Source organism: Gymnogyps californianus, chromosome 11 (genome assembly GCF_018139145.2).
Source record: "Gymnogyps californianus isolate 813 chromosome 11, ASM1813914v2, whole genome shotgun sequence".
Lineage (NCBI taxonomy): Eukaryota > Metazoa > Chordata > Aves > Accipitriformes > Cathartidae > Gymnogyps > Gymnogyps californianus.
In genome coordinates this window covers 370,287-395,985 of record NC_059481.1, presented here as the reverse complement: position 1 = coordinate 395,985, position 25,699 = coordinate 370,287, and the positions used below count along the sequence as shown (strand labels likewise).

At 50.4% G+C, this 25,699-nt stretch overlaps 1 protein-coding gene and 3 non-coding genes across 4 annotated transcripts; 2 read left to right on the top strand and 2 right to left on the bottom strand.

The window, feature by feature from the left end:
- Nucleotides 1–4,220: 4,220 nt before the first annotated feature.
- LOC127020441 (mitotic-spindle organizing protein 2B-like) lies at nt 4,221–17,208 on the top strand. The gene is made up of 3 exons (XM_050902996.1): nt 4,221–4,366; nt 4,439–4,584; nt 16,933–17,208. The coding sequence occupies exons 1-3, from the start codon at nt 4,221–4,223 to the stop codon at nt 17,091–17,093; spliced, it is 453 nt and encodes a 150-aa protein (XP_050758953.1). The 3' UTR covers nt 17,094–17,208.
- A 5,027-nt stretch (nt 17,209–22,235) lies between these two features.
- TRNAM-CAU (transfer RNA methionine (anticodon CAU)) lies at nt 22,236–22,307 on the top strand. Its single transcript has one exon. It is a non-coding gene; the product is annotated as a tRNA-Met (tRNA).
- Nucleotides 22,308–22,515: 208 nt separating this feature from the next.
- On the bottom strand, nt 22,516–22,589 carry TRNAI-AAU (transfer RNA isoleucine (anticodon AAU)). The gene has a single exon. It is a non-coding gene; the product is annotated as a tRNA-Ile (tRNA).
- A 138-nt stretch (nt 22,590–22,727) lies between these two features.
- TRNAM-CAU (transfer RNA methionine (anticodon CAU)) lies at nt 22,728–22,799 on the bottom strand. Its single transcript has one exon. It is a non-coding gene; the product is annotated as a tRNA-Met (tRNA).
- Nucleotides 22,800–25,699: the final 2,900 nt, after the last annotated feature.

Genomic DNA, 25,699 nt, shown 5'->3' with positions numbered 1-25,699 from the left:
CGGGCACATCTTCTGGGTGAGATCTTCCCAGTGCCTTGCTAGTGATGTGGCTGTGTCCCTCCCGAAAACACATCTCAGGCATGACGACTCCACGCTCCCAGCCCTGCACTGCTTGCTATTAATATTAGTGGGGTCATCCCAAGACTGGGTGGAGGAACAGTGCTAGAAGCGTCTCTTTGCTCAGAGACACCCCTTTTAATACAACCCATCATTTACTTGATTAGTTGGTTCCTCCTCTGCTATATCCATACCCATGACTTCCAGCATTGGAAACTGGTTCATATTGGGTGCAAATCAAACTCCTTCCTTAAATCTAACCAGCCTAAATGCACTGCATCACTTTGTCTAAGTTAATTATCAAAGGAAAATCATTACGTTACACTGAGACACTGTATCTGTGATAAATTCTGTTTCCATTTGGCTTCCTATCTTGAAGCTGGGTTTCCTTCAAAAAAACCTCGGAAAGGTATGAAAGTCTAGATATGTTTTAATCCCTCTTTTCCCTTTTCTGGATGTAGGAGGCACATTTGTTGCATTTGTTTGCTATTTGAGCCGTATCCAGGTTATCCTAAATCTGCTCCTTCCTTCACAGTGAGGTGACCTTGCTCCTTTCCTCCCCGATCTCATGCAGCACCTCGTGGTTGACCCTCATCTCGTGCATTCAAAGTGTGTCCTCATCTGGTGGTCGTGCCTCAAGCATTCTCTGTCCTTCACATCTTGCTCAGCTTGATGACCTGTGCAGCGACAAGTCTTTCTCTTAATTTCCAGGATAAATGTATGCATGCTGAATTTTTCTCCATTAAGTGGCAGCGCACAGCAAGTCCTGATCTGTGCCTGCGTGGGACCGACGGGCTCCGTGCACATCTGTGTCCTCTCGCTGTTCCTGTATGGGGTAGCCTTGCTGCGCATGTACAGTGCACTGTGATTTACTGCCCATATGCAGCATTACAGCCTCTCTGCGCATGCACAGCGTGTCCTGATTTACTGCACGCATTAAGGGTTACCTCTCTGCAAATTCACAGCACGTCTGGTTTTAGTGTGCTCTCTCTGACCATGCACAGCGTGTCCTGATTTATGGGGAAGGCTCTTGCATCTCTTTGCCTCTGTGTAGAGCACCTTGAGTCACTGCTCACACGTGCCGCTGCCCCTCTCCAAGGGGAATAGTCTGCCTGATTTGCCCCTTGTGCATGCGGCGGTCTTGGATTTACTGCGTCTGCAATGGGTGGGCACTCCATGCGGCGTAGCGCGGCCTCCATGTGCTCACGACATCCTAATTTATTGCACGTGCATTAGCTGCTTTCCCACGCAGGTGCCTTGCGGCCCCTGGAGAGGCACATTGCAGCAGTGCTTTCTGCAAGGCACTAGCATCATGTCCCGACGTCTGAGCAACCCCCAACTCTAGCTGGTAATTTATGGTAAAGATTGCAGGCTCTGTGCTGCGCCTAATTCCCTTTTCCTTCCGCACATGCAGGCTGCCTGAGCCTCCTCTGCCCCCATCTGCTCAGTCCCTCTTGTAACCGTGTCCTACAAGGGCTGAGATGCAGCGTGCCACCACCATCCTGGGCTGTCCTGGCTCATGTCCTGCTCTGGAATCCGTGGGCTGTGTGGTGACTAGGTGTTAAAGTCCTGCCAGAGGTAATGGAGGGTGAGGCAGCAAGACCCAGTGTCCTGCTGAATGTCATTTAAGCCAGAGTCCCAGGTGCTACCCAGATTGCAGCTCCAGTAACTGAGGTCTTCTCAGGGGATGTTTATGGGATCCCAATGACTTCCTCTACTGACCTGTTGGCTTGGGAGAGCAAAAGGGGAAAACAGAGACCCCAGGAATGCTTCAGAGGGCAGAAGGGACCATGCAGTCCAGAGGAGAGTGTTGTCACTCGAAGAAGTTGCAGAATGTGTCCATCCAGGCGTACACCAAGAAAGGTGAGCAAGGCGTGACCCTCAGCCATGGCCTGTGGTGGCCCGTGAAGGAAGCACGGGAGAGGCAGGGTCTCCCATCCCTCGCCCTCGGAAGGTCTCCAACCCTGTTTGTGATGCTGGTGACCAGAGCATGCAGGGAGAGGTGCCAGCTGGGGATGGGAAGGAGGAGGTACAAGCTGAGACTTCTCCATTTTGTTGTAGGGAAGGTGGTTCCTGGTTTTCTTCTTTTTTCCTAGAGAGGGGCTAAGCTAAAAAGCATCTTGCCGCCTTCTCCTGTGACTTGTAGCTGAGCTCCCAGATGCCACAGGCTGGGGGAAGTGGTCCAGGTGGGACCAGGAAGGGCTGGAGAGTGCATCACCCACGGGGTGAGGGCTCTTGCCCTTGCATTTGACTTCCAACCAGTCCCAAAGGAAGCAGCACATCATACACCAGGGCAGGCAAGAGAGCAAGCACAGGGATCTTGCCCGGTCCCCTCTGCATTGCAGACCCAGCACTGCCCCACTCAGCTGAGGGTCTGTCTGAAAGTCCATCATTCAGGGCGACCTCAGGCTTTGTGGCTCTGGCATTGTTGGCCCCGCAGACAGCACGGTAATTCGCGCTGGCAGCAGCTGCTCCTGCTATCAGCACTGCGATAATTGTCCCTGCTGGGCTGGTCCTGCTCAGGGCCATTAGCAGCAAGATCCTTCTTTTATCATCGTACATCTCATTCCCGTCTTGGCAGCTGCAGTAAGTGTCTGTCTGTTAGTGAGGCCGAACGCCCGTCAGGACGCAAGGTCGGGTCGCCCTGTGGCGGGTGATGATTTTGACACGCTCGCAGGTCGCTCAGGGTGTGGAGTGGGAGCATCTCTCTCCCGTGGCTTGATGCAAGGATAGGACGGGCTCTCTCGTGGTGGTGCCGGGGGAGGACATCCCTGCATTGCGCCCCTCCTGCTCTGCTATCCATTCAGCAGTGCAGCCGGTCTGTCCGTCGTCTCTGTGTGTGCCAGGACGGGGGGAGCGGGAACAGGCGATCCCTCCCTGATGGCAGAAGCGCTGCTCATTTCCATTTAGATAGAGGAATTTCAATCTCGGTTTGACATCTCCTTGCCACGATGCGACTCAAGACCCAAATTTCCAATTTTCTTCCCCATGCAACGCCAGATGCTCTCTGCTGGCTTGGGAACTGAAGCGCATTAGAGATGCTGCAGCCCGGCAGAGGCGGACAGTTGGGTGCGTGAACACGGATGATTATCTCTGTGTAGCTCCACGAGGCAGCTGGCACATACGGCTTCTCCGCACCCAAATATGCTGCACTGCCTGCGGCCCAAAGCGCTCCCATTGCCTCTCACTAGCTCCCTTCCCTACCCTTGTCCAGGGACAGGAGATTAAAACCAGCATCCAGAGTTGGCCTCCATGATAAAGGATCCGGATCACTTGGGGGACAGCGGATGATCACACAAGGAGAAGTCACCCAGATGACCACGGCACTGAGGACAACCAGCTATTTCTGTCTTCCAGTGGGAATAATGCAAGAAGAAATCCAGCAAGGGGGTGAGGGTGTCCTTGTTTGCTGCCTACATCGAGTACACGTTCACCTGCCCACAGATAGGTGGATACAGGGAAGCTCGTGATCCTCGACGTCGTCTCCACCACGTACTTAGCGTGTCTGTTCCTGCGGGAATAAAGAAACGCCACAGTTTCGCTCAGCTAAAAATGTGACAGCTTGTGGAAAAGAAGCTGGAGAGGGTTGGTGGGGCGAGCCGCAACCTCGTGGGTGATGACCATGTTTGGAGGTCTGGGACAGGTGTCTGGGAAAGGAGGTTGGCTTAACTAAACCGAGAGGTAAGGGAGGCCACCGAGAGGCTTCTTCCAGCGAGCTGAGGGCACGTCCCAGAGCAGAGGGCACGTAAGCTTGGAGGAGGCACACGCAGGCACGCAGTAAGGCAGCCCACAATGAATCTGAAGGGCAACCTGCGGCAGACACCCGGAAATCACCGTGAGTGCTGCTTCACGGGCCTGGGGAGCAGGAAGCCTGCCGGGGGGCAGCAGAGGCGCCCTCGGGGGAGCGGGAGGTTGGAGGGTGCGGATGGAAGAGGCCCGGGGGCCCCGCCGCGCAGCCCCGGACACCGCCGGGCAGGCCTCGGCTGCGGCTGGAGCGCGGCTGCCACCTGCCGGGCCCGGGCGGGAGGAGCGGGGCCCGGCCGGACCGAGCCCAGCCCGCCGGGCCTGGGACCAGGCCTTGCGGCGGGGGGCGGTGCTCACGGCGAGGCGGCGCGGGGCGGGGCCGGGCCGTGACGAGGCGGGGCGGGGCGCGAGGCGCCGCCATGTCGGAGGCGGCGGCGGGCATGGCGGCAGCGGCGGCGATGGCGGAGGCGCGGCTGCGGCGGAAGCAGCTCCTGAGCGCGGAGGAGGCGGAGCTGTTCGAGCTGGCGCAGGCGGCGGGCAGCGGGCTGGACCCGGAGGTGTTCCGGTGAGCGGCGGGGGGCGGCCGCCGGTGCCGCCGGTGCCCGCCGCGCCGCCGCTGAGACGGGTGTCCCCCCAGGGTGCTGCTGGACCTGCTGCGCATGAACGTGGCGCCGCTCGCCGTCTTCCAGGTGCTCAAGTCCATGTGCGCCGGGCAGCGGCTGCCGCCGGGACCCGAGGGCGGACCCCCCGCCGCGCCGGCGCCGCTCCCCGCCGACAGCCGAGGTAGGCGGCGGGCAGGGGCGGGCGGCGGGCGGGAGGACGGCGGCGGCGGGCCCTAATCCCCCTGTCTCCCCGCGCAGAGCCCCCGAGGACGGCCGGGCCCCCGCCTCCGCCCTGCGGCCGCCGCGGTTCGGGGGCCGCCCGCCGCTCTCCCGAGGTCCCCCCGCGGCCTGCCCGCCGCCCCGCGGCCTCCCCGCTCCTCCCGCCGGCCGCGCCGCTCGCCCCGCCGCGGGGAGGGGGCCGCGGGCCGGGCGGCTGGGCCCGAGGGGGGGCTCGGCCGGCCCCCGGGGGGCCCGCTCGGTGTGAGCTGCGGGCCGGGCCCGGGCCCGGCGGGGGCTTGTGCGGGGTCCTGTGGAGCGGGAGCCCCGTCACCCCCGGGCCGGGGCCGCTGCGCCTCCTGCCTGCTGCCCGCCCCCGTTTTTCTTAATTTTTATTCTTTTTAGGCAGCGTAGGGGGCCGGGTGTGGGGGAGCGGTGAGGTATGTCGGGGGGGAGGTTGCTGCAGTCACTTGTGCTGGGTTTTGTAGCCTCCTGGCTCTGCCCTCCAAGCCTTTAACAAAAAAAACCCCTTAATATACAATATTACACAATACTGCTTTGCCTGTATCTAACTAAAAAATAAAAAAAAAGTAAAGTTTCTGTTACATTAGGAATCCCTGGAAAAGGAGGGGAGCTGCGATGCTTTCTCTGCTCCATCCCCATGTAGCGCGGTGGCTTCTGCTGCTCGGCCGGCAGTTTCCGTGCCCTGTGGATGGTATTTAGGTGGGAAGGTGAAATGGGAGGCTTTGTGGGATTGTCGGCTAAAATAGCGACTGCTTTTGAATGTAATTATCTTCCGTTATTGCTCTAAGCTCGGTGGACAGTAACAAATGTAGCCCTGGAGTTATGCCATATATATATATTTTATTTTATTCCGAAACAGTTCTAATAAAACTTTTACTTACTCCCTGAACTTCCTGAAGTGACTTTTGGCTGGTAGCTCGCAATCTCTGTGGATTACTTCCAAAAGGTTTAAAAAGAGGTAACTAAAATAAGTCTGCTGTCACTAAGCTTGAATTCACTGTGAAAAGGCTCTCGTTTCTCTTGTGTTTAAAAATGTAGTAGAAAGGGGCAATGGCTGAAACAGCAGGGTTTTGTGATCATTGTCTGTGGTTGCCAAGAACAAAATTGCACACCGAAAGCTCGGCTTGCTGCATGCCTCAGCACTGCCGTACCGGTAACATGGGTGTGCTTGTCCAGCCAGTGGGAGCCTAGAAATGGATGAGGTCAAGTTGAATTGTATTGTCATGTCCCGTTCTCCTTTCCTCTCTCTGTTTCAGGGTGAAAACTCTGTTGTAGCTGATGGGTCTCTGTTGACCCATGATGAATTTTGAGGCAAAGCTTTAAAAAGTAACTGTCAGCAAGGACTGTGCTGGGAACACAGGGAACGGGGCAGGAACGAAAAGCTTTGTCAGCATAGGTAACCAGAGCGGGGTGGGTGGAAAGTAAGGTTTCCCTGTCATGATAGCGTATTACCGCTTAGTCTAGTCTCACTGCTGAGGCTGCCTTGGTGGTAGGGGGTGTTTATTCTCATGGCTGTGCTTGTAAGTCTGGTGGTAAGTCCTATAGAAAATGAAGTTGAAAGGCAAGATTTGTTTGACCAACTATAAGCAGTCAGTTTTAGGGTAAGGGCGGTTATGCCACAATCTGAGGCACCTTCACAATAGGAGAGCCTGCTGCTTCTGGTGTGGATTCCCACATGGTAAGTGGGTGAGAATCAATTGAGCAGCTGAGGGTGGCTGTACAGAGACTCTGAGGAAGTTTGCTAAAGCCTAAATGGGAATTGGAGTGTGGGGATAAAATGTCCGGGACTCCATGGACTTCACCGTCAACAGGTTCCCCTTTTGCAAGAGATGCTCTTGGTTAAGAATTTCCTGCAGAGAAGTTGGTTGTGGTAAAGAGAACAGTCTCACATGTGAGTGAGAGGTGACTCTAAATATGCACAGGGGAAAAAGACAACACCTGGCTGACTGCTTTTTCCCCAAGCAAAATGAGAGAGGTACAGCACTCGGATATTTTAAGTAAGAAGCAGCGTGCTATTCCGGTACCATATTGAGAGGAAACATCTCAAAAGAGCAGCGATTTTGAACAAAAGATGCTGTTAAATTTTGCACTCTCTTCTCTTCCTTTGTTGGTGCTTCAGGTGTGATGGGTCACTCAAACTATGAAGGAACTTTGGTAAGGTTTTTGTTCCTGTCTGTTAATCTGGAGTAGCTTTTGTTCTCTCATGTATGCTGTTTGTGTGGTACTTCCTGTAAAAATGAGATTTTTTTTTTTTCTAGCACTGGGCCACTGTCACGAGCTACTTTAGTAGGCCAGCTTGGGTTTGAGACTGTCAGATGGCAACTTGTTTGTTAATTAGCATTAAATTTCTCAAGAGAAAAAGCAAGAAACCCTAAGGTAGAGTTGATACGCCCTTAACTGTTGCCTCCTACCACCTTGAGGTGCTGCAAGCACCTTAGAGAGGCTATGAGTTTGCAGGAATTAGTATCTGTCTTGGGAGCTTATTTGGTTGTGCCTGCGTCAATCCAGGATGCTCATTCTGCATCTCTAGCAGAGCACCTCCTGGTCCAAGATGGTGCCCAAGTCAGATTGCAGTCCTAGTGTGTCTGGCCAGACTTTCCTCTCCATAGTTTCCCTTTAAAATCGACATGTTGATACCCTCGAGTGCACTGGGACAAGCCCTTGGAGCTGAGGGCGAAGTGTAGTGAAGTTCAGGGAAAGATGGTGTTAGCTCTGCGCTGCTCGTGGTAAATATTCACAGTATTAGTTTGGCCTTCAGTGTCTCCTGTTGCTGCTTTATTTCACAAGGCTAAAATATGTCTTCAGGGCTAGTTGATGCTCTGAGATCACCAGATCATACGCAGCTTACTGAGACAGGAGGATCATGCCCATCAAGCCACGGTTTCACTGCAGACATGTGGTAAAACATTAAATGCTGGACTTGGGTTTGCTCTCTTTGCAAGCTGGTGCTCGGTAATGGTGATAAAGGGGCACTTTGGCCTCCTCTCTCTCATTGCACTCAATCCTGACCAAACTGATGGGCAGCACTTGCACACCTTGCCAGAAGGTTTGGTCTTCCCAACTATGTCAGGGTTTTTTTGTTTTCTGGAAGCTTGTGTTATATTAGAGCTGTAACTCACTTCGAATGAAAACTTCTCTTTTTAGTTTCTGTCAGCCCGAGTGACTTTGCTGTCACCCAGCACCCGCTGACATCAGCTAATTCCTTTGTGAATAAAATCACCACTGAAAAGCCAACTCTCCCAGAAAATTCTTTGGGCAGAACTTAAGCTCAGCAGCGGCTTATCACAACCTTAGTCCTGCATCCTCATTTCTGTGAGTATAAGAAGTGCCGGTAAGATCTCATAAATATTGAGAAGAGGACACGTTTTGTCCAGCTCTCCCTGTGAGGATACGTTTCTGTAGCCTCTCGGATGGAAGGCACATGTCTGCACTTGCTGTGATTTAGTCGAAGGAGGGGCTATGTTAGCTCAGTGCCCAGCCTGACCTAAGATGGGCATCAAGTGCAAGTGAACAAGCTTCTGCAGCTTTAATTGCAACTTTGTGCAAATTTTGGCTAGCTGACTCCACAGCGCTGTGTAGGCACTTGGAGCAGTGTGCCTGGAGTGTCTGAGGAAGATGCGTAGGACTCCTGATTGAAGGTCATGAACGCAAAGAGGTGTCCAGAGAGCTCTCCATTCATGGAAATTGGTAATGATCTAAAGCAGAGCTGGGTCATCAGTGCCAGCCCTGTCTGTGTTTTACTGGACCTCCTTAGGCTGAATTAGCATTTGAACTATCTAGCTCAAGACAGGAGCTTGTTTTACTGTAGCCCTTGGGGGAAAGCGTGTTGCTGAAATAAAGGTCCCACTAAAATCAGCACATCTTCAGCAGAGTAATTTTCTCTCCTTAAATTGAAGAAACAACCAGCTAGCTCATATTGAAGAGGACGAGGAATCACTACTCATTCAGTGAGCTTTCTAGTTCTGGACACAGTCCAAGTCCGTTGTTCAGGAGTTGGGTAAGTGTTAATAGGGTGACTGGGGGTGTCCTCTGGGCTGGATCTGTTCTGCAGGAGCGTTTGGCTTGCCTTGCCTCCTTTCCCTTTAGGAGCTGCTGCGGGGAAGGGGAACCAAAGCTGTATCTGCTGTTGGCCCTGCCATCTCTTGTTGGAAGATGCTGCTTCCGTTTGAGAAGAGGATGGTGCGGCTTCCATGCAGGACCAGGCATTTGGAGATGCCTCCTCTGCGTAGCTGGGACTTGTGTCTACTGATAAAGCCAGAGCTCCTTGCGCTAATACAAAGAACAGTGATTGTTCTATATAAGCTTGCCAAGCTGCTTCGCACAGTGTCCTTCAGCTCTGCCTATCTGCTCTTTCTCCCATGCTTCCTTCTTTGTCAGAAGACAGACAAGTGGCTGAAGTAATCCAGGTCTCACTAAAGATTAGCCAAGACTGCTCTGCTCGAATTTTATCAGTAACAATGAGATATTGGCTTAGGCTTCTCAGCCCATCGTGGTGCAGGGAGGTTTTTTTAAAGCAGTTAAAAAAAACCCAAACTGTTACAGCATTTCTGAACAGCACTGTTGGGGGGGTGCCCCCCGGTAGTTATTTCAGCTTTTTTACAGCTAAAGCAACAGGGAGTCTAATATGAATGTCTTTATTTTGCATTTTCCCATAGCATATAGCCATGGTGTTCTGCGTGGAGCTGTGTTTGCTGGTAACTGAATTTGTGATAGCTGGCTCCAAATTACTGTGTTTGGGTATTGGAGCATCCATCTGGCATATTTAGCTAGATACAACGTCACGCAAGCTGCATTCAGAACGGTTCCTCAACAGTTGTTGATTTGGGAGGGAAAGAGCTGATTTTAAAGAGAAAGGATATCCAGGCAGTTTCTTTCTGTGCATGTGAGGAGGAGGTGTGCATACCCGTTAGGACAGTGGTGTTGGTTTTGGCCTGCACTAGGTATGTGTATAGTTTACCTTTGTGTAGTTAAATATGTCATTTTCTTACATATCATTTCCGTGCTTTCTGTTCCCGTCAGCCAACCCTCAGGCCCCTGGTGGTTTCCCCTGCAGTTTTCTATCTCTCTATTGACATGCATATGTCAATGCCCTGCTCTTTTTTTCCTAGGCTGATGAATATTCTTTGATGCTTCTCTCACTCTCTGCACTCCAACTGGTTTTTCCACATTCCCCACTTCCCCAGCCCAAGTGTCTTCCATAAAGTTACTTCCCAAAGCTTTGCCCCACCTAATTTCTTGTACAAAATGTGTTGTTAACATGAGCTTGCTTTTCAAAATCCTGTCTCCGTTGTGGGCCTCTCGCCTGGTCTATGGATTTTAAGGCTGTAAGGAACCATTGCAGCCTCCTGTTCTGCGTAGCAGGGGTCAGAATGCTTTCATACCCCGTGGAACTCTGTGTTGCACTTAGGTGCCTGTTGGAAAAGCCACTGAGCCCACCGCCAGCCATGGGCTCGGTGAAGGGTTCACGGGGTGTGTTTTTCTTGTCTGTGTGGAAAAATATGCTTTTGAGAATCCTAAGTCCTTTTCTGCCCCTGCATTTGTAACTACTTTCTTCCTGTGTAAATACTTAGATGCAATCAAGGTCTCTTCTAAGTGTTGCTTTTTGATTAGTTCCTAAATATCCCTCTGTCTACTATGCAGCTTGTTGCCAACTTTGTCTTCCCTATGTGTTCCTCTTGCCATCCATGTGTTGTGTAGCCTTCCCTGTTCATCCCTTTTTCTCACTTCTTGTTTCTTGTACTTTCTCTGTGTTTGTCTTTAGCTGTGGTTGGCCTTTTGGGATGATGACTGTTGCTGCAAGGGCCCACAGTGACTGCCTTCACTCTTGGGTACTGCTGACTGGCCATGCTAGCTGCTTTGCATTCCTCTCATACTCACCCTCCACTTACTCAGCCTCGCCTTATCTCAGGGTTCATCTTGATGTGGGATTTGTAATGCAGACTTCTGTATTAAGGAGATAAGGTGGCTGACAAGGATAATGCTATGTGGAGCTCTGAGACAGTGGAGGGAGTCCCCCCAGACATGCTAAGGATTCTCTTAAATTTATTTAATCTGGTTTTTATACATCATACAGTGAATTTTGCTGTTGGTTATACTGGCTATTATGCTTTAATTATAGATTAAGTATATCCGTGGGATTGAACTGATAGCAATGTGTTCTTAATCATGCCGTGCACCTGTAAATGTTGTACTCGGACACTTCATGGTCTGTATGTCTTCCCTGAAAAAAAAATCTGTAGAATGTAGGTGACTTATAGGACTAATCAAAGGACTAATACAGTCCTGATCATGGCTTTCTTACTTAGTTGCTTCACTCATGCTCAGTTTTTTTTTTTTTTAGTACTTCATCAATACCACTCCAATAAGTGGATTTCCTAAATTCACTAAAGAGCTGTTAAATTGCCTACCAGATCTTCGTCCTGCAACTCTCACTCCCTCTAACTCTTTCTACCATAAGCAGTAGAGTTCTGGCCTTTTGAATTAGAGGTCTTTATTCTTGTTTTGTGAAATGATGGACATGGTAATTACACAGGGCAAGAAGTGTTATGTTCAGAGCATTCCTGATGTGGAGTTGTTGCTTTCCCTCTCCCTTTCCCCCAGGCTCCCATTCCAGAATGCACTCTTTTTTTATTCTAACTTTTCTGTATTGTAGGCATTTCTCTAGTCCATCAGCAACTGAACAGCTTCAATTTATAGACCTTGTTCATCTTGTGGTACAGAAATTACGATGAAGTATTTTCTGGATTGCAGGTGCTGATGTCAGTTATTTTACAACTGATTAAAAAAATTCTCAACTGTACTGTGCTTTCTTGGATGGTTGAAAGTCCCTTGGTTAAAAGTTCTAGTTCCTTTCCTCTCCTGGGAGGTTATAATAAATTTTGATACTCTCAAAATACAGGTGATGGATAGTGAAGTATTCTTTTTTACTTCAGCAGAAACAGCAGACAAACAGCTTTTATTTCTTTTTCCTTATCCCAGGAATAACTTGCAAAAAGCCTAGGCTGGAATGTTCAAAACCTGACGTGGACCTAGTCCCAAAAGAATAGGTGGCTTCATTGTTCCCGTGAAAATGTATTTTGCTCTGGGTAATGTACTTTGAAAACTGAAGTCTAGACAAACTTGTCATTTTATGGAATCTTTACCTTTTGAATGAGGAAAAAGGCATATTGGATGCTGTGATGCAGCCTGCGCTACTGTCTTTTGGGAAGGAATCTGTTAAAGACTTCCTCCTGTCTGAGTAACTTCAAGGAAAAAAAAAAAATACATTATCTGAGAGGCACAGGCTTCTTCCATACTCCTTTTAAGTGTGCTATGTTCTTTGCAGCGCTCTGCGTACGGTGGGAGCCTGTTGCAAACTTGCCAAATGATTTAGCTACAAGTATGTGGCTGTGTCCATTGGAGAATCCGGTGGCTTTTGAACAGGCCACAGTTCAAGAGGAAACACTGTGCCAATGTATTCCCTGAAGGTATTGGGATCCCTTCAGTAGACTGGGTGGTTCTGTGTAATGTTTTTATATATGCTCTAGGTGTGATGGACATGGATGGGCAAGTTAATGTGGATGGATGGCTAGAACCAGGCAATGGCAGCACTGTCAATGTGAGCAGGTAGCAGAGAGGACTGGTGATCTCTGGCCAGCGTAGGTCTCTCTCCTGTCATGCTTCCCACACAGAAGGTTTGCAGATTTACCTGAGGCTGTGCAGCTTCCTCTCTGCTGGGTATTTGAGCTAAGCGCTGCACTGGGATAATTTTTTTAGTATATCTTTTCAGGCTGATTTTCAAGCTTTTTTTTTTCCCCCCATGCTCTGCGAGGCAAGAACTGACAGAAAGAAAAGGGATTTAGAGGAATACGGTAAATGCCAGACTCATCATGTGTAGCTTTGTGGCAAAGTAACGAAGATGTGAGTTCGTGAGTGACAACTAATTCATTCTTCCCCCCAACCAACCAAAGAAACACTTAAAAAAAAATCTTATAGACTGAATAGAGCTCTCTGAGAAAAATGAAGGACCTCTTCTCCATCTTCTTGCATGTAGATTACAGAAGGAGAAGGTGAGGAAATGAGACTATCCCAGGTGTGGTGGTGAAAACTAGTAAAATGAGCAACCAGGAACACGTGAAGATATGTAGGGAAGAGGCTGGTGTGTTTTGTGCTGGATCAGTGGATGGGAGAGGAGCTCCCGTGGCTCCGCTGAGCAGCCTTGAAGGGAGCCGTCTCTCAAAAGAGCAGGAGAGGTGAATGAAAACCTTGTCTTTGGTAAACCAGACACTTCATGAGTGGTTAAGTTGGCAGCCTCCCAAGGTAACATAGATATTAGAGTAAGGGAGAATCCATCCATCGTGTAGATGAGAATGAAGTATTATTTCAGAGAGTTGCCTTGGAAAAGGAATGTGAGATTGATCAGACTAATGCAGACCTCTGCTCTGGGAGGGGGGAATTGCTCTGTACCTTTACCCACCTTCAGACATCTCATTTAGAGGCTTCTTACCCGATGTGTTAGACTGAGATGTTTGAGCACCTAAGGAGGCTTGTCAGTATCTTGAATAGGATCTGGGACTTTGATGTAAGCTTGCTTTTGTAGTGATACCTAGTCATGCGGTTGAATACCTAACCTGTTACAAAGAAGCAGGCTTGCTGGAGAAGAGAGGCAGGTACAAGTTCTGTGCAGGTGACTCGTGGGCCTGTGTAGGTCTCCGCTTATTTTGTGTTCTCTTCTTTCTCCAAATCCTGCTGTTCAGATAAGTGTTTGCAAGAGAAAACGTGCTTAAATAATGACCCTCTGCTCAATGCATACTTAAGGTCTTAGTTAACTACTTTGGAAAGTGCATTTGAAAACCATCTTATTTTTACCTCGTCCTCTGTTTCAGAACAATTCAGCTGGTTTCGTTGAGGCATATTTTGCCAGTCTTACCTGTCTACTTTACTCTGTCTTCTCAGGGAGCCTGCTTCAGTGGGGGTCATTTTTTGGCTCTGGAGAGAGCCCAGTGTGTGTGTTAGCTGTTAAGGATATGGCAGCAGCTTTGAAGACCTGAGAACCTGCCAGTTTGTGTTGCGGAAGAGGACTACTTGTGATACTTATGTAGGGATGCGAGCAAGACTCTGCAGGGCAAATCTAGCAGTCTGACAAAAGGATTGAGTATAATGAGCCACAGTCACGTACTGGGACTGCTTTGGGGAGTGAAGTCTAGGTGTGTCTGAGATTTTTCCATGGTCAGGAGGTGCTGAGATTTGAAGTGAGTCTCATCACTGTGCACACTTCTGGTGATTGGGCAGAAGGTGTCTCTTTAGTCCTCTGGGTAACGCCTAGTGATTGCAAAAAGGAGGGACTTCTGCTCTTACAAGCGTTTTTTATTCACACCTAAAACTGAGTCTTCGCTTGTCTGGAAAGGCCAGCTGGTTTACTGTGCCCCGTGTAAGTCCTACTGTGAGACAGAAACAGGAGCAGGATTTTGGAGAATTTCGAAGTACTCTTGTGGTTGCTCTAGCCCATAGTCACTGCCAATATGCACTACAGGAGATATTTTGAGATTGTTGCAGCCCTGATATCCCTGACTGTGTTACAAGTAAATGTACCAATAGCAATTTATTTATTTACCAGCGGGATGAAAAATCTGTAGTCCCTGTTACTGCTTAGAGGCAGGAAGGGATCCCCTGGGGAAAGCAGTAGGTTGAGTAGAGAGGAGACTGAAAGAGCAGAGCTTTAGATTTCCACTTCTGAAAGGATATTTGGGGTTGAGGTTCCTTTCGTAAATCTCATCAGTTTTCACTTGCCTCCTGCTTGACACAAAAAGGTGCTTCTTCCTCCCTCTGCTACTTAAGGCTTTCTCTTCTTGCCCTGTGCCACCCTGCAGACTCCTGCCTCGGCCTCTCCGAGACGTTGCTGTAGCCTTTTGGCCTTGGATTTCGTCAGAGATGATCAGCATTAATATGTCCAGTGAGCAGCCTGATCGCAGTGGGCGCTGCTGTTTTTAAATGGGGGGAGCTAGCAGTCAGAGGTAGGTAGGGCACACTTCTGCCACTGCTTGCATGCATGTACCATTCTTTTCAGACTATGTCTGGCTCTGGAGGAGATAAACATGCAGCTGCTTCTTTTGAAGTGGTCTTTGGGGAGGGAGGTATTTGATTAGGCTTTCTTTTTGCTTGTCTCTTGCATCCGTAGCTATTTGGGCTGCAGTTGTTCGATGACAGCCAGACACATCCAAGATAAGGACATCTTGTGTCACCAAGGAAAATATCAGTGGAATCCTTTTGTTCGTCTGTAGTACTTGAATTACAGAGAGTTTGTGGTTGTTCAACTTCTTTTGTGCTTTGCGTTAATTGAATCTGTTATCTCTGATAGTGTTTTAACTGGCAGAGGTGCACAAACCATGCCTGTCCTTGCGTACTTCATGAGCTATTCTTGACTGGTTCGTGGGTCAAGATAGCATGCTTCCAAAACTATAGTTGGTTTTTATGCTGTTTAAGTAACTGGTTTGTTTTACTGTGATTTCGAGGCTGAGAGGATGGAGGGCAGGTGCTTTGTCTGAGCACAGCTTCTCTTCAATAAAGTGATTCTTTTTCCCCAAGTTGTTTCAACCAGGTCAGAAGATCAAGGGCCTGACTCCCAGTAGTGCTTAATGGTACAGTTGTTTTGTGTGTGCACATGGTTAGAGTTGTACACAGGTTGAGGACCTGCACTCTTGCCGGATAGATGCATGTGAGAAAGGGGAGGGCGTTCACCTATAGAGATCTCCTGGATTGCTAAAAGCATCATGGTGAACTATAATGCTTTTTTGTTCCTGCCAATTTTTCTCTCAAATACTGTGAGATCATGTATTGCCTTTGTGCAATTTGTTTGTTTTCATGGACAACACTTGCATTAGTGAAACTTTGCTTAAAGTGCTTGAGCTACAAAGAAAGATTGCAAGGCTGGTTGGCTGGCTTGGGATGGTAGCTGCTGGCAGATCACCAGTGTGGTTTACAATAGTAGACTTTTTTTAAGAGCACCTGACTTGGCTGGGATAAGTGAATGTATTTCTTTTGCCACACTAGTCTGTCAAATTTTACAGATATGAAGGGGCCAACATACTCTTACTTGGAAGTTCTCAGGTTATCTTTCTGGTGCTGCAAGGTGTTAACTTGTGGTATTGACGTGAGTCCTGTTCTCAGACAGCTGCTCCAAGGAGACAGGATGGTTTGGTAAGTAAAACAGACGTATCTCCAGTCTGTGCGCTGTCCGTAGCACAAATGATCCAAGGTGATGATTTCCAAACCATGCCCATGGAGACTCCAGTGTGTGGAGTAGCTGCTGGTATTCTGGAAGTTGCTCTGATAACGATTGCTAAAACATCACTCTTCGTTCTAATTGCATGCATGTAACTACAGCTCACTGTATTCCTGTGTGGTTTTTTTTTTTCCCTCCTTGCTATTAATTTTTTATGATGCTTCTTGGAGCTTGCTATCTTTAGTAAAAGCTGTGACCCTTTTGCCTCACATTTCTTTTATCTTTCCTAATGAGTCCTACTTCTCATCTGAAATAGTTCTCTCCAGCGGCAGGAAAAGTCAGTCTCCTTCACTTGTCCCCTCCTGTCACTTGTTTGCAGTACACCTTAGTCTGTCGCTCTCTCCTCTGGCTGAATCCAGCAGGGTGGGCTGCGTGCCCCTTGCCTCCCTCAGTTTCTACCTTTCTACCCATTGCTTCTCTCCGCTGTCGCATTGCATTTTAGAGATGGTCAGTTGTGCCTACAGAAGGATAACTTGTCTGAACACAGTAAGAAAATCTGCGAGTAGGTGCTGTGTAGGAGTCTGAGCTCCTGGAAACCTGAGAAAATGGTAGGAAATCCAAACTTGCTCATCAAGTCACAGAAGTGACATGAAGAGCAGGGTTTCTGATCTGATAATGTGACTGCAGGCTTCAGAAGCTGGTGGACACTGGCACATGGATTCACTTATCCCAGCCTTGAGGTGTTAGATGCTCTTAATGTTCTTCTTGAAGTGCTATTTGCAGTGCTGGTGTTCCTGTGCCAAATGAAAGCAAGTGTTTAAAGAACGAAGTGGCTGGTTACTTTGTAGATTAAACCTGATGAAAATTAAGAATGCCGCCTACTGCAACTTGTTTTGGTTTTGTGGCCCTGATACCTGTTGAGCTGAATTCACAAATTTGCTTTTTGTGCTGGATGCTGGATACATTTGCGACATCTAATACAATTTTGCCTTTTGCATGATTTCTTAAGGAACGCTTGCAGCTTAGTTGCTGTGTGGGTGACATGTAGGGTTAGGACTTGAAAATTAATGTATGTATTTGTTTATTCAGGGAGAAACAAAACCAGTTCTGCTGTCAGTGGGACCCAGGTTCTAGCAGAAAGGAGCAGCCGGGAAGGATCTGCCCAGAGGATGCCTCGGCAACCAAGTGCGAGCCGGCTGCAGAAAGCAGGAGCGTCCGGAAAGAACAGTGGAGGAGGCAACAGTACCTAAATAAGGCCTTGGAACTGACTTATTTCGATACTTGACAATGTATATAAACTGTGCTTGTTGAAACAGCTTGTGTTGTGTGCATTAACCTGACAAACATGATTTGTAATACATGGAACAGCGCTGTTGTTTCTTATTTCCAAAACTTCCTTCGGCAACGCAGACTACTAGGGATTACCTGAAGGTGTCTGGAATAGCGCTCAAGTTGCTCCAGAGAAGTCATAACTCATCTTACAAGCCAGTGCTTCTTGCTGCCTCTTTCCCTAAAATCCATTTTGATGTGTTCACGCTAGTTGTAGCAGCAGAAAGTCTGGTTGGCTGAATTATGAGGTGAATAGTGCTGAGGTAGGTCATATATTAGTAGCACTGAGCCCTGCAGTGATGGTAGCTTACACTGCAAACCTGGCTGTCTGGTGGGGGTATGTTCTTGTACTTTAACTGGTGGTTGCCCTCTTCCCTTCATGTGCATGCTTACGTGGGTTTTAGCACCTTAATCTGAAAACCAGTTTGACCTATCACATAGCGTAATCACGCAGCATTCAGTCCTTCTAGCGGTGCTAATGTGATTATTCATTTATAAAGTGTTACAGAACCCTTTGCCTAATGAGCCAGGTTAAATGAGGAGATTATGCCAGATAAGGGGGAGAATAGCTTCATCGCTTAGTGTAAGATACATGCAAGCAGCTAAAACAGGTAAGTGGATTTGTTAGAGCTTAAGTGTTGCCGTTCATCATTCCAGAGCGTATCCAGGCAGTGGGTGTGCCTGCTATGGCCTTGGTAGCTCAGGAGCTGTTAGTGAAATCCATTTCCCTGATTAGGAGAAAATGCCTCCATTCTTTGTGGGGGATAGATGGTGTTTCCTAAACTCAAGGAGATCTCGTGAACCTGGTTCAGCATTTCCTGACCAAGAGGAAAAAATGCTGGAGAGTACAATAGTCTTTTGCGCAGGTTTTTGTGCAGAATATTAGTGATGCTCAGATAATCCTACCTTATAGATTCCTCTTGAACAATGTTGCACATTAGCCTGCTTCTTTTTTTTTTTCTTTCCCCTCCTCTGACTAGGCCTAAGGCTGTTGTGACTTAAGGAAGATGGTGTGTTCACAGCACATGGCAGTCAGGAGAGACTACTCTGGTGTGGCCTCTCCATGGACTGCAGTTCCTTCAGGGAATACCCACTTGCTCTGGCAGGGGTCCCTATGGATATCCGCTATCATGTGGTCCTCTCCACAGGCTGCAGGGGAGTCCGCTCCAGGGCCGGGAGTATCTCCTGCCGCTATTTCTGCTCTGCCCTTGGTGTTAGCGGGATTGTTTCTTGCCTCTTTCTTTTCCTCACTCTGGGCAGTGTTTTGTCCTTTCTTAAATATGTTTTTACAGAGGTGCCACCAGCTTTGCTGATTGCTCGGCTGAGGCCACCCCTGCAGCGACCCCCCCTCCTCCAACCTTGCCATGTAAACCCAATACACCCATCTATGGCAATCACAATTTTTCAAGGGTGGGAGTTAGAAATGGGAGTAAAGTAGCTCATCACTTGCAGTGACACACCTTGAAGCTGTGCTGTAGGACAGGTATTCAAATGAGATAGCTTACAAGCTTTTTTTTTTTTTTTTTTTGCATTTGCAAGGTCTGGGTATCTCCTGCTCTGATCTTGTAAAAAAGTGCACCTACACCCCCTTCCCCCCCAAAAAAAACCCCAAAGCCCAAACTGTACCACACCAACTGGGAAGCTGTAAATTGAATTTGCTAGTGAAAAAGAGCAGCTGAAGGGCTGCTTTTTGTCTTAGAAGAGTCATTATTGGTGGTCTTTGTCCCTAGAACAGGGGTGAGCAGACTTGAGATGCGACTGAAACCTCCTCTGTGCAGTATATTGACCTTTCTTGAGAATAAAAGTACCTCACAAACATGGTTTGTGCCTGCATGCTCACTGCCTCCTCTCTCTTTAACCAGTTCCATACCTGCGTTTCTTTTATTGATCCCTCTGCAGCTTGGGATACTGCCTATGTTGTGCCTACCCACCCCTGTCCAAGCCCCCACCACATCTGCTGCAGGGTACGACTTGACTTGCCTGGAGAAGTGTGCTGCTTGTTGCGGGCCCGGAGTTGGGGAGAGACTGCCAAAGCTTGTCTGACCCCCTGACTGTCACCCTCTGCTGTTTTTCCATGTGGGTACCAGTGATACTCCCAAGGGCAACCTGGAGAGTGTCAAACGTGACTACAGAGCTCAGGGGGGCCATAGTCAGGGGTATGGGAGTGGTGGACAGGGCTGACAAGCAAAGGGGCTGGGGTGATGTGAATGAAAGGGAACACAAAATCAGCAAAATGAGGCTTAGGCGGGATCACCTTCAGCACTTGCATGCAAGCAAGAAAGTGCCTACAAGGCACTGCTATGGAGAAATTCCCCAAACCCTTTCTGGGCAATCAGCATGCTGGGCTGCCTCTCTGACGTGCCTGTATGCTAATGCACGCAGCATGGGGAATAAAGGCAAGGAACTGGAGATCTGTGTGCAGTCACACGACTGTGGTCTTGTTGGGATCGTGGAGATGCGGTGGGACAGCTTACATGACTGGAGTGTTGCAATGGAGGGACACAGGCTCTTTAGGAAGGACAGGCCAGGAAGACAAGAAGGGGGAGTTGTCCTTCATGTGAGGCAGCAGCTGGAGTGCCTGGAGCTCTGCCTGGGGATGGGTGAGCAGCCAACTGAGAGCTTATGGGTCGGGATTAAAGAGCAGACCAGTATGGGTGACATTGTAGTGGGTGTCCACTATAGGCTACCTGACCGGGAAGAACAAGCGGATGAGGCTGCCTACGGACAGCTGGAAGTGGCCTCGCATTCACAGACCCTGGTCCTCATGGGGGACTTCAACCACCTCAATATACGCTGGTAGGAAAACGCAGCAGGGCATAAGCAATGCAGGAGGTTCCTGGACAGCATCAATGACAAATTCCTACTCCAAGTGATAAAGGAGCCAAAAAAGAGAGGTGCTCTGCTGAACCTCATACTCACCATCAAGGAAGGGCTTGTTAGGGATGTGAAGGTCAAAGGCAGCCTTGGCTGCAGTGACCATGAGATGGTGGAGTTCAGAGTCCTGAGGGGAGGTAGCTGGGCAAAAATCAAGATCACAACACTGTACTTCAGGAGAGCAGACTTTGGCCTCTTTAGGAATCTGCTTGATACAGTCCCATGGGATAAGGCCCTGGAGGGAAGAGGGGCCCAAGGAAGGAGGTTGACATTCAAGGATCACCTCCATGCTCAAGAGTGGTCCATCCCGACAACCCAGAGCTGCATCCCATGCCTGGGCTGCAACTGCATCCCTGACACCCCCTCTTAGAGCCACATCCTGATGTCTGACCCCCAAGCCCATGTCCTACACCTCTCACAACCTCATCCTTGTTTCCTCCAGGCCCTGCAGAGCTGAAGATGCTCCTGGGTGTAGCAAGTGCAGCAGCTAGGCCCAGCCGGAGTGCAGCACCTTGGGGCAGGGGCAGTCCACCACAGCACCTCAGCCTCAGCGTCCTGGGGTACCAGGGGCCAAGGCAGTGCCAGCCCTGGCAGTGCTGGGGACTGTGGGTTCCCTGAGGTTGGATGCAAGGGACACGACAGGATGTGGGATGGGATGGGAGGTGTCAGGGTCAGCCAGAGCTGGCATGCCTGGCATGGAGAGGAGCAAGAGAGGCCAGGGCTGGTAGGGGCAGGGGCTAACGCTGGTCTTTCCTTCCTGGTTCCCTCCCAAAACTGCTGCAGTGTGGGGAGAGGGAGGGATCAGACCTGGCTTTGTTGCAGAAAGAAGTGGTGTGTTGGGGAAGGCACACTCTTCCTGTTGGAAGGGTCTCTGTGGGGTGGCTTCTGCAGGGCATCCTCCATGGGTGCATCCCTTGGGGCTGGTGGATGCAGGCAGGCTTCCCTGCAGGAGCATCTCCCAGGGCTGGGGTGCAGGCAGCCCCTGCACCTCCCACCATGAGACAACATTAGATTATGTGATTAAAGGCTCATCTCCATGAATGAAGAGGAGCAGAGGAACAACGAGAGGTGGAGGAACCCTGGGAACCTCCACGGTGCCAGGGATCCCCCGACCCAGCGGCTCCCAGGGCTGTCCACGGGCCAGGAGGTGGCATCCATCACGATGGTCAACTGGGGCAGCTCTCCGGATCACCTCTTGGACTGAGGGTGTGGCTGCCTAGGGGTGAGGGAGACATTATGGGATGCAGGGGAAGAGTGTTTTGGTGTGGTACAAGACTTGTTATGGGATGTTCACAGGGAGGAACCAAAGGTGGACAAAAGGAGAGACCAAGGTGGTTTGGGGAGCCACAAATGTGGGAAAACAGAGGGACGAGGATATGAAAGGGGCTGTGTATCATCCTATCTAACTACCCATCTACCAGTTTGGGGTGTATGTGTGTATGGTGTGCCTCCTGGGGATACACGCTCAGCCTCGCTGCTGGCTGAAGCTGGGGACATGGAGCCATGGCAGCCTTGGCCACGTTGGGCTGCTGGATTTGGCAGCACCTAACAGAGCATCCTACAGGTGTTACGCAAAGGGTGCTGGTACAGGCTCACAGGCACAAAGAACTACTAGCAGTGTCTGTAGCTGGTGGCATACATTGGCTCTAATGATAAACGTTTATTATGGGCAAAGATAAAAAAAGGGAGAGAGAGAGACAAAGCGGGGAAGGGAAACCTCTCCCCAGAGGCCAGCTGGTGTGAGAAGCACTGAGCTCCCAGACGAGCAGCCACCTTGGTCTCCCCCGCAGTGCAGCAAGCTGTGATGGTGGTGATGGTGATGATGTATTTTGTGTATTTTGCTTGATCCCATTTGTGACACTATTAGGGTGCTGAATCAGGTGCGTGCGTTGCACACTGACTGGTCACTGACTTTCTGTGCAAAGCTGTTTTTCGAGAATTCTTCACTGTTTAAATGGGCGCCGTTGGCCGTAGCATGCAGTGAAGTTTGTCCTCGAATACGAAGGAAAACCTGCAAAAGAAGGAGTAGGGACAGCGTGGGGGGAGGCTAGAAGGCGAAGCTCTCCCAGGGGACCACCCCCCAGGGCTGAGGGGTGCAGGCAGGACCGCTGTAGGAACACCTCCAAATGCAGGCAGGGAGGGCACGTTGGAGCGTCGCTACAGAGGCAGCGCGGGAAGCGGCGGCAGGGAGCAGAGTGGCGCAGCGGAAGCGTGCTGGGCCCATAACCCAGAGGTCGATGGATCGAAACCATCCTCTGCTAACCGCTAATACTTTCTTTTTTCCCCCCACTCCTGGGGTTGTATTTTTTTTTTTGGCCTGCCTCCCCGGACGCCCCGGGTTGCGCGGCCCCGGCGAGGGCCCTGCGGGTCCCTGCACGATCACTGCCCGGCGCTGGGCGAGACAAAAGGGGGGGCCCGAGGGGTTAAGGGGAGAAGGGGGGGCGAAGGAAAAAAAAGGGAAACCGCACTTGGCCCGTACGGGGATCGAACCCGCGACCTTGGCGTTATTAGCACCACGCTCTAACCGACTGAGCTAACCGGCCACGCTACGGCGCAGTCCCCCGCGCCGCGCCCAACTCCCCTGCCGGCTCTGCGCAGGACCGGGGCAGGGAGGGGGGGGCGGTGTGGGGCCCCTCCGCTGCCTCTGGGAAAAGTGTGGGGCGAGCAATAAATAAAGCCCTTAGCAGAGGATGGTTTCGATCCATCGACCTCTGGGTTATGGGCCCAGCACGCTTCCGCTGCGCCACTCTGCTTCTGGTAGGTTAGCCTTCCTCCCTGTACACATCCTCATCTATCCTCCCCGCCCAGCTCTGGGGGATGCTGCAACGGCGGGGGGGGGGGGGGGGGGTCCCGCGCGGGTGGGAGAGCAGAGGGGGTACCCTCATCCCGGCGGCACGCACATCCCGTGTGAGATGACGTTAACAGCCCTGCTGTCCCCCCAGACTAGGTGACTATGAATGCACGCAGTGTGGTGCCTGGCCATCCCGTCTGCTGTAAGAGCTTTGACCTTCTCCCGGGGACTGGAGATGAAGTCCCCCGCTGTGCTGCTGAAAGCTGAACAGAGAAAAAGCCCATCTGGGATCTTCTATTTTTCAGCCAGCCTGGTAGGAGCTGCCATTCACCTGCTGGATGCATAAGATTTTGGGAAAACAGGCAAGTATCCTGTGGGGAACATAAAAGAATGAAGATGGGTGTATTTTTGCACAAGTTTCTCACAAATTTGGGGGCCTGGTTTGCAAAACTGCTGGCTGGTGGGAGATTAAAATATTTTTGGAAAAAACCAAAAGAGAACGTAAGGCCTGGGACCTGGGCTCTTCGGCACATCACACACCTCGTATCCACCTCAAACTGCATCAGTGTATTCACACCAGCTCAACAGGAGCAAGACTCAGGCACAAAAGGAGGACACCCTGCCAGAGCTGCGATTTGGCTCCTCATTTTGGAGGAGAAGCTGAGGCTGTCACCCGTGTGCTTACCCGGCACAGAGCCTGTTTGGCCTTGTGGTGGGTTTCTGGCAACGACTGCCTGTCTTCCTCCCTCTTCACTCCCACAGCCCATTTCCAATGGGTGCAAGGAAGTGGGGTGGCCCTCCTAGGGGTTGGTGTTATGCCACGTCGGTGGTACACCGATCTTTTGGCTAAGCCCTTTCCTCTTCTTGTGTCCTGGGATGACAGTCCACAAGAGCTGCCGACCCTATCAAGATGTCCCTGCCTTGTAGCACATCTCTGCTTCAGGGATCTTGTTGGATTTTATTAGCGGACTTGACTGCTAGCATCCAGTCAGTGGGGAAACAGCCAGACCTTGCGCTGGTGCCAAAGTCAGGCCTGTCCCAAGCCACAGCTCTGTCCCCTGGTCCTGCCTGCTCAAGCCATCTGGGTGTGCAGGAGCTGCTAGGGCACTGGAGCAAGCAACAGCAACGCAGCATCTCACAAATGCTTTGCCTTGATCTCCCAAGGAGGTCAGCCAAGCACCCAACAAGGGCTTGGTAGAGGTGCTAGCTAGCCTAGCTCATGGGGCACTTGCTGGGTGAGAGTTTGTACCTTGCCCCATGGGGGTACTGAGGTGTGTACTGGGGCCACGCTCAGAGAAAGGGACCTCTCACATTTGAGCCATGTCTGAGTCCAAGAACTGGGCTGCTGCAGAAGGTGCAGATGGCATATAAGGGCATACTTTTTGACTTTGAAGACAGTCAAGCAGTGGAGGAGGTCATGCAGGGAGGTTGTGCAGCCTCTGTCCTTGGAAGTTTTCAAGACCCAGCTGTATGAAGCTCAGAATAATGTGGTCTGACCCAACAGCTGACCCTGCTTTGAGGATGAGGTGGGACTAGAGATCTCCTGGGGTCCCCCCACTCATCTCAGGGTTGTTCTATCTCAAGACCTGTGTCCATATGCTCTGCTTACCTGTGGCATGTGGGAGAACCTGCCTGCTCCTGCAGCCCTTGCCCATACTTTTCCTTGGAGCTGCAGTGCTTGCCCTGCCTCTTCCCCATGGGAAACTCCCCACATTCCCCATTCCTCCACACTTCTCCCACTTGCTGGAGTGGCAGCCCCCAGCTTAGATTTGAGTCACCATATAGCAGATATTTGCAATTTTTGCTTTTCAAGACTGACAGGAGATGGACACACAACATGGAAAAGCATTTGGTGAAGTGAAAGGACCTGTATTTCCTGTGTAAGACATGGGAAATTTCCCAAATTTCCACACTTTTCATGTAAATTCTCCCTTCTCCAACCCATTCCCTCCCCAAAAGCCCCTGCCAGTTCCATACCTAAAACTCACTTCTCCCCAAATGTCCCTGCTCAATGCTCTGGCCACTCAGCACATCCTGACACCTACTTACTTATGCAGCCACCTCAAAAGATGATTTCTGTTCTCCTAAGCTTTCCTTTTTTGCCCAGTCTTGGGCTTTTCCTAGCACTCCCTCCCCTCCTTTCCCTCACACTGTTGAGGCTAGGCTCATTAGAAAGAGGCCAGGCAACACAGAGATAGGGATGCAGAAAATTGGTATGTACTCACATTTCCAGCCTGAGTGTGCACCGACCAACAGTCCTTCACCCCCCTTCAGTGCCTCCCCACTGGTAGTGCGTGGCTTTTTCCCATGACACAGCCTGATGGCCAGAAGAAATCCTCCTTCTCAAGGAGTCCTTTTTAAGGCAAGTCTTCCTGGAGGTGCCTCATGGTTTATCACTCCACTGCTGCATCCTGAAATACTGTTTTCTTTCACACCCGTGTTCCCATACTGCACGAATGGGTCTGGAGTTGTACCTCTCAGATATGGTTTTGAGCTGTTCTTGAGTAATTCTTCCTGGTACGGGTTTGCAAAGAGTTGCAAATAGCAATACTCACTTCTGGCAGCCTGTGGGATCACCTTGGAGATATTTGAAAGCCATCTGGACATGATCCTGGGCAACTGGCTTCAGGTGACCCTGCTTGAGCAGGGGGTTTGGACAAGATGACCTCCAGAGGTCCCTTCCAACCTCAACCATTCTGTGATTCTGTGACATCACGCAGTGGGATCCCTAGGCCCCCCCCCGCCCCCCCCCAGCTGGAGATGTATCATGCCCATCTCTCCAGAAAAATAATGGATACAGGGCCATGGACCCTGGATTCAATTTCCTGACAGTCTTCTGGTATGGCAGCTGGAGGTCTTTTG

Bases quoted from the DNA above. Each gene is read 5' to 3' on its own strand.
- LOC127020441 (XM_050902996.1), top strand. From the start codon at position 4,221: ATGTCGGAGGCGGCGGCGGGCATGGCGGCAGCGGCGGCGATGGCGGAG. The intron at 4,367-4,438 runs GTGAGCGGCGGG...GTGTCCCCCCAG, and splicing joins CTGGACCCGGAGGTGTTCCG to GGTGCTGCTGGACCTGCTGC. The intron at 4,585-16,932 runs GTAGGCGGCGGG...TTGTTTATTCAG, and splicing joins GCTCCCCGCCGACAGCCGAG to GGAGAAACAAAACCAGTTCT.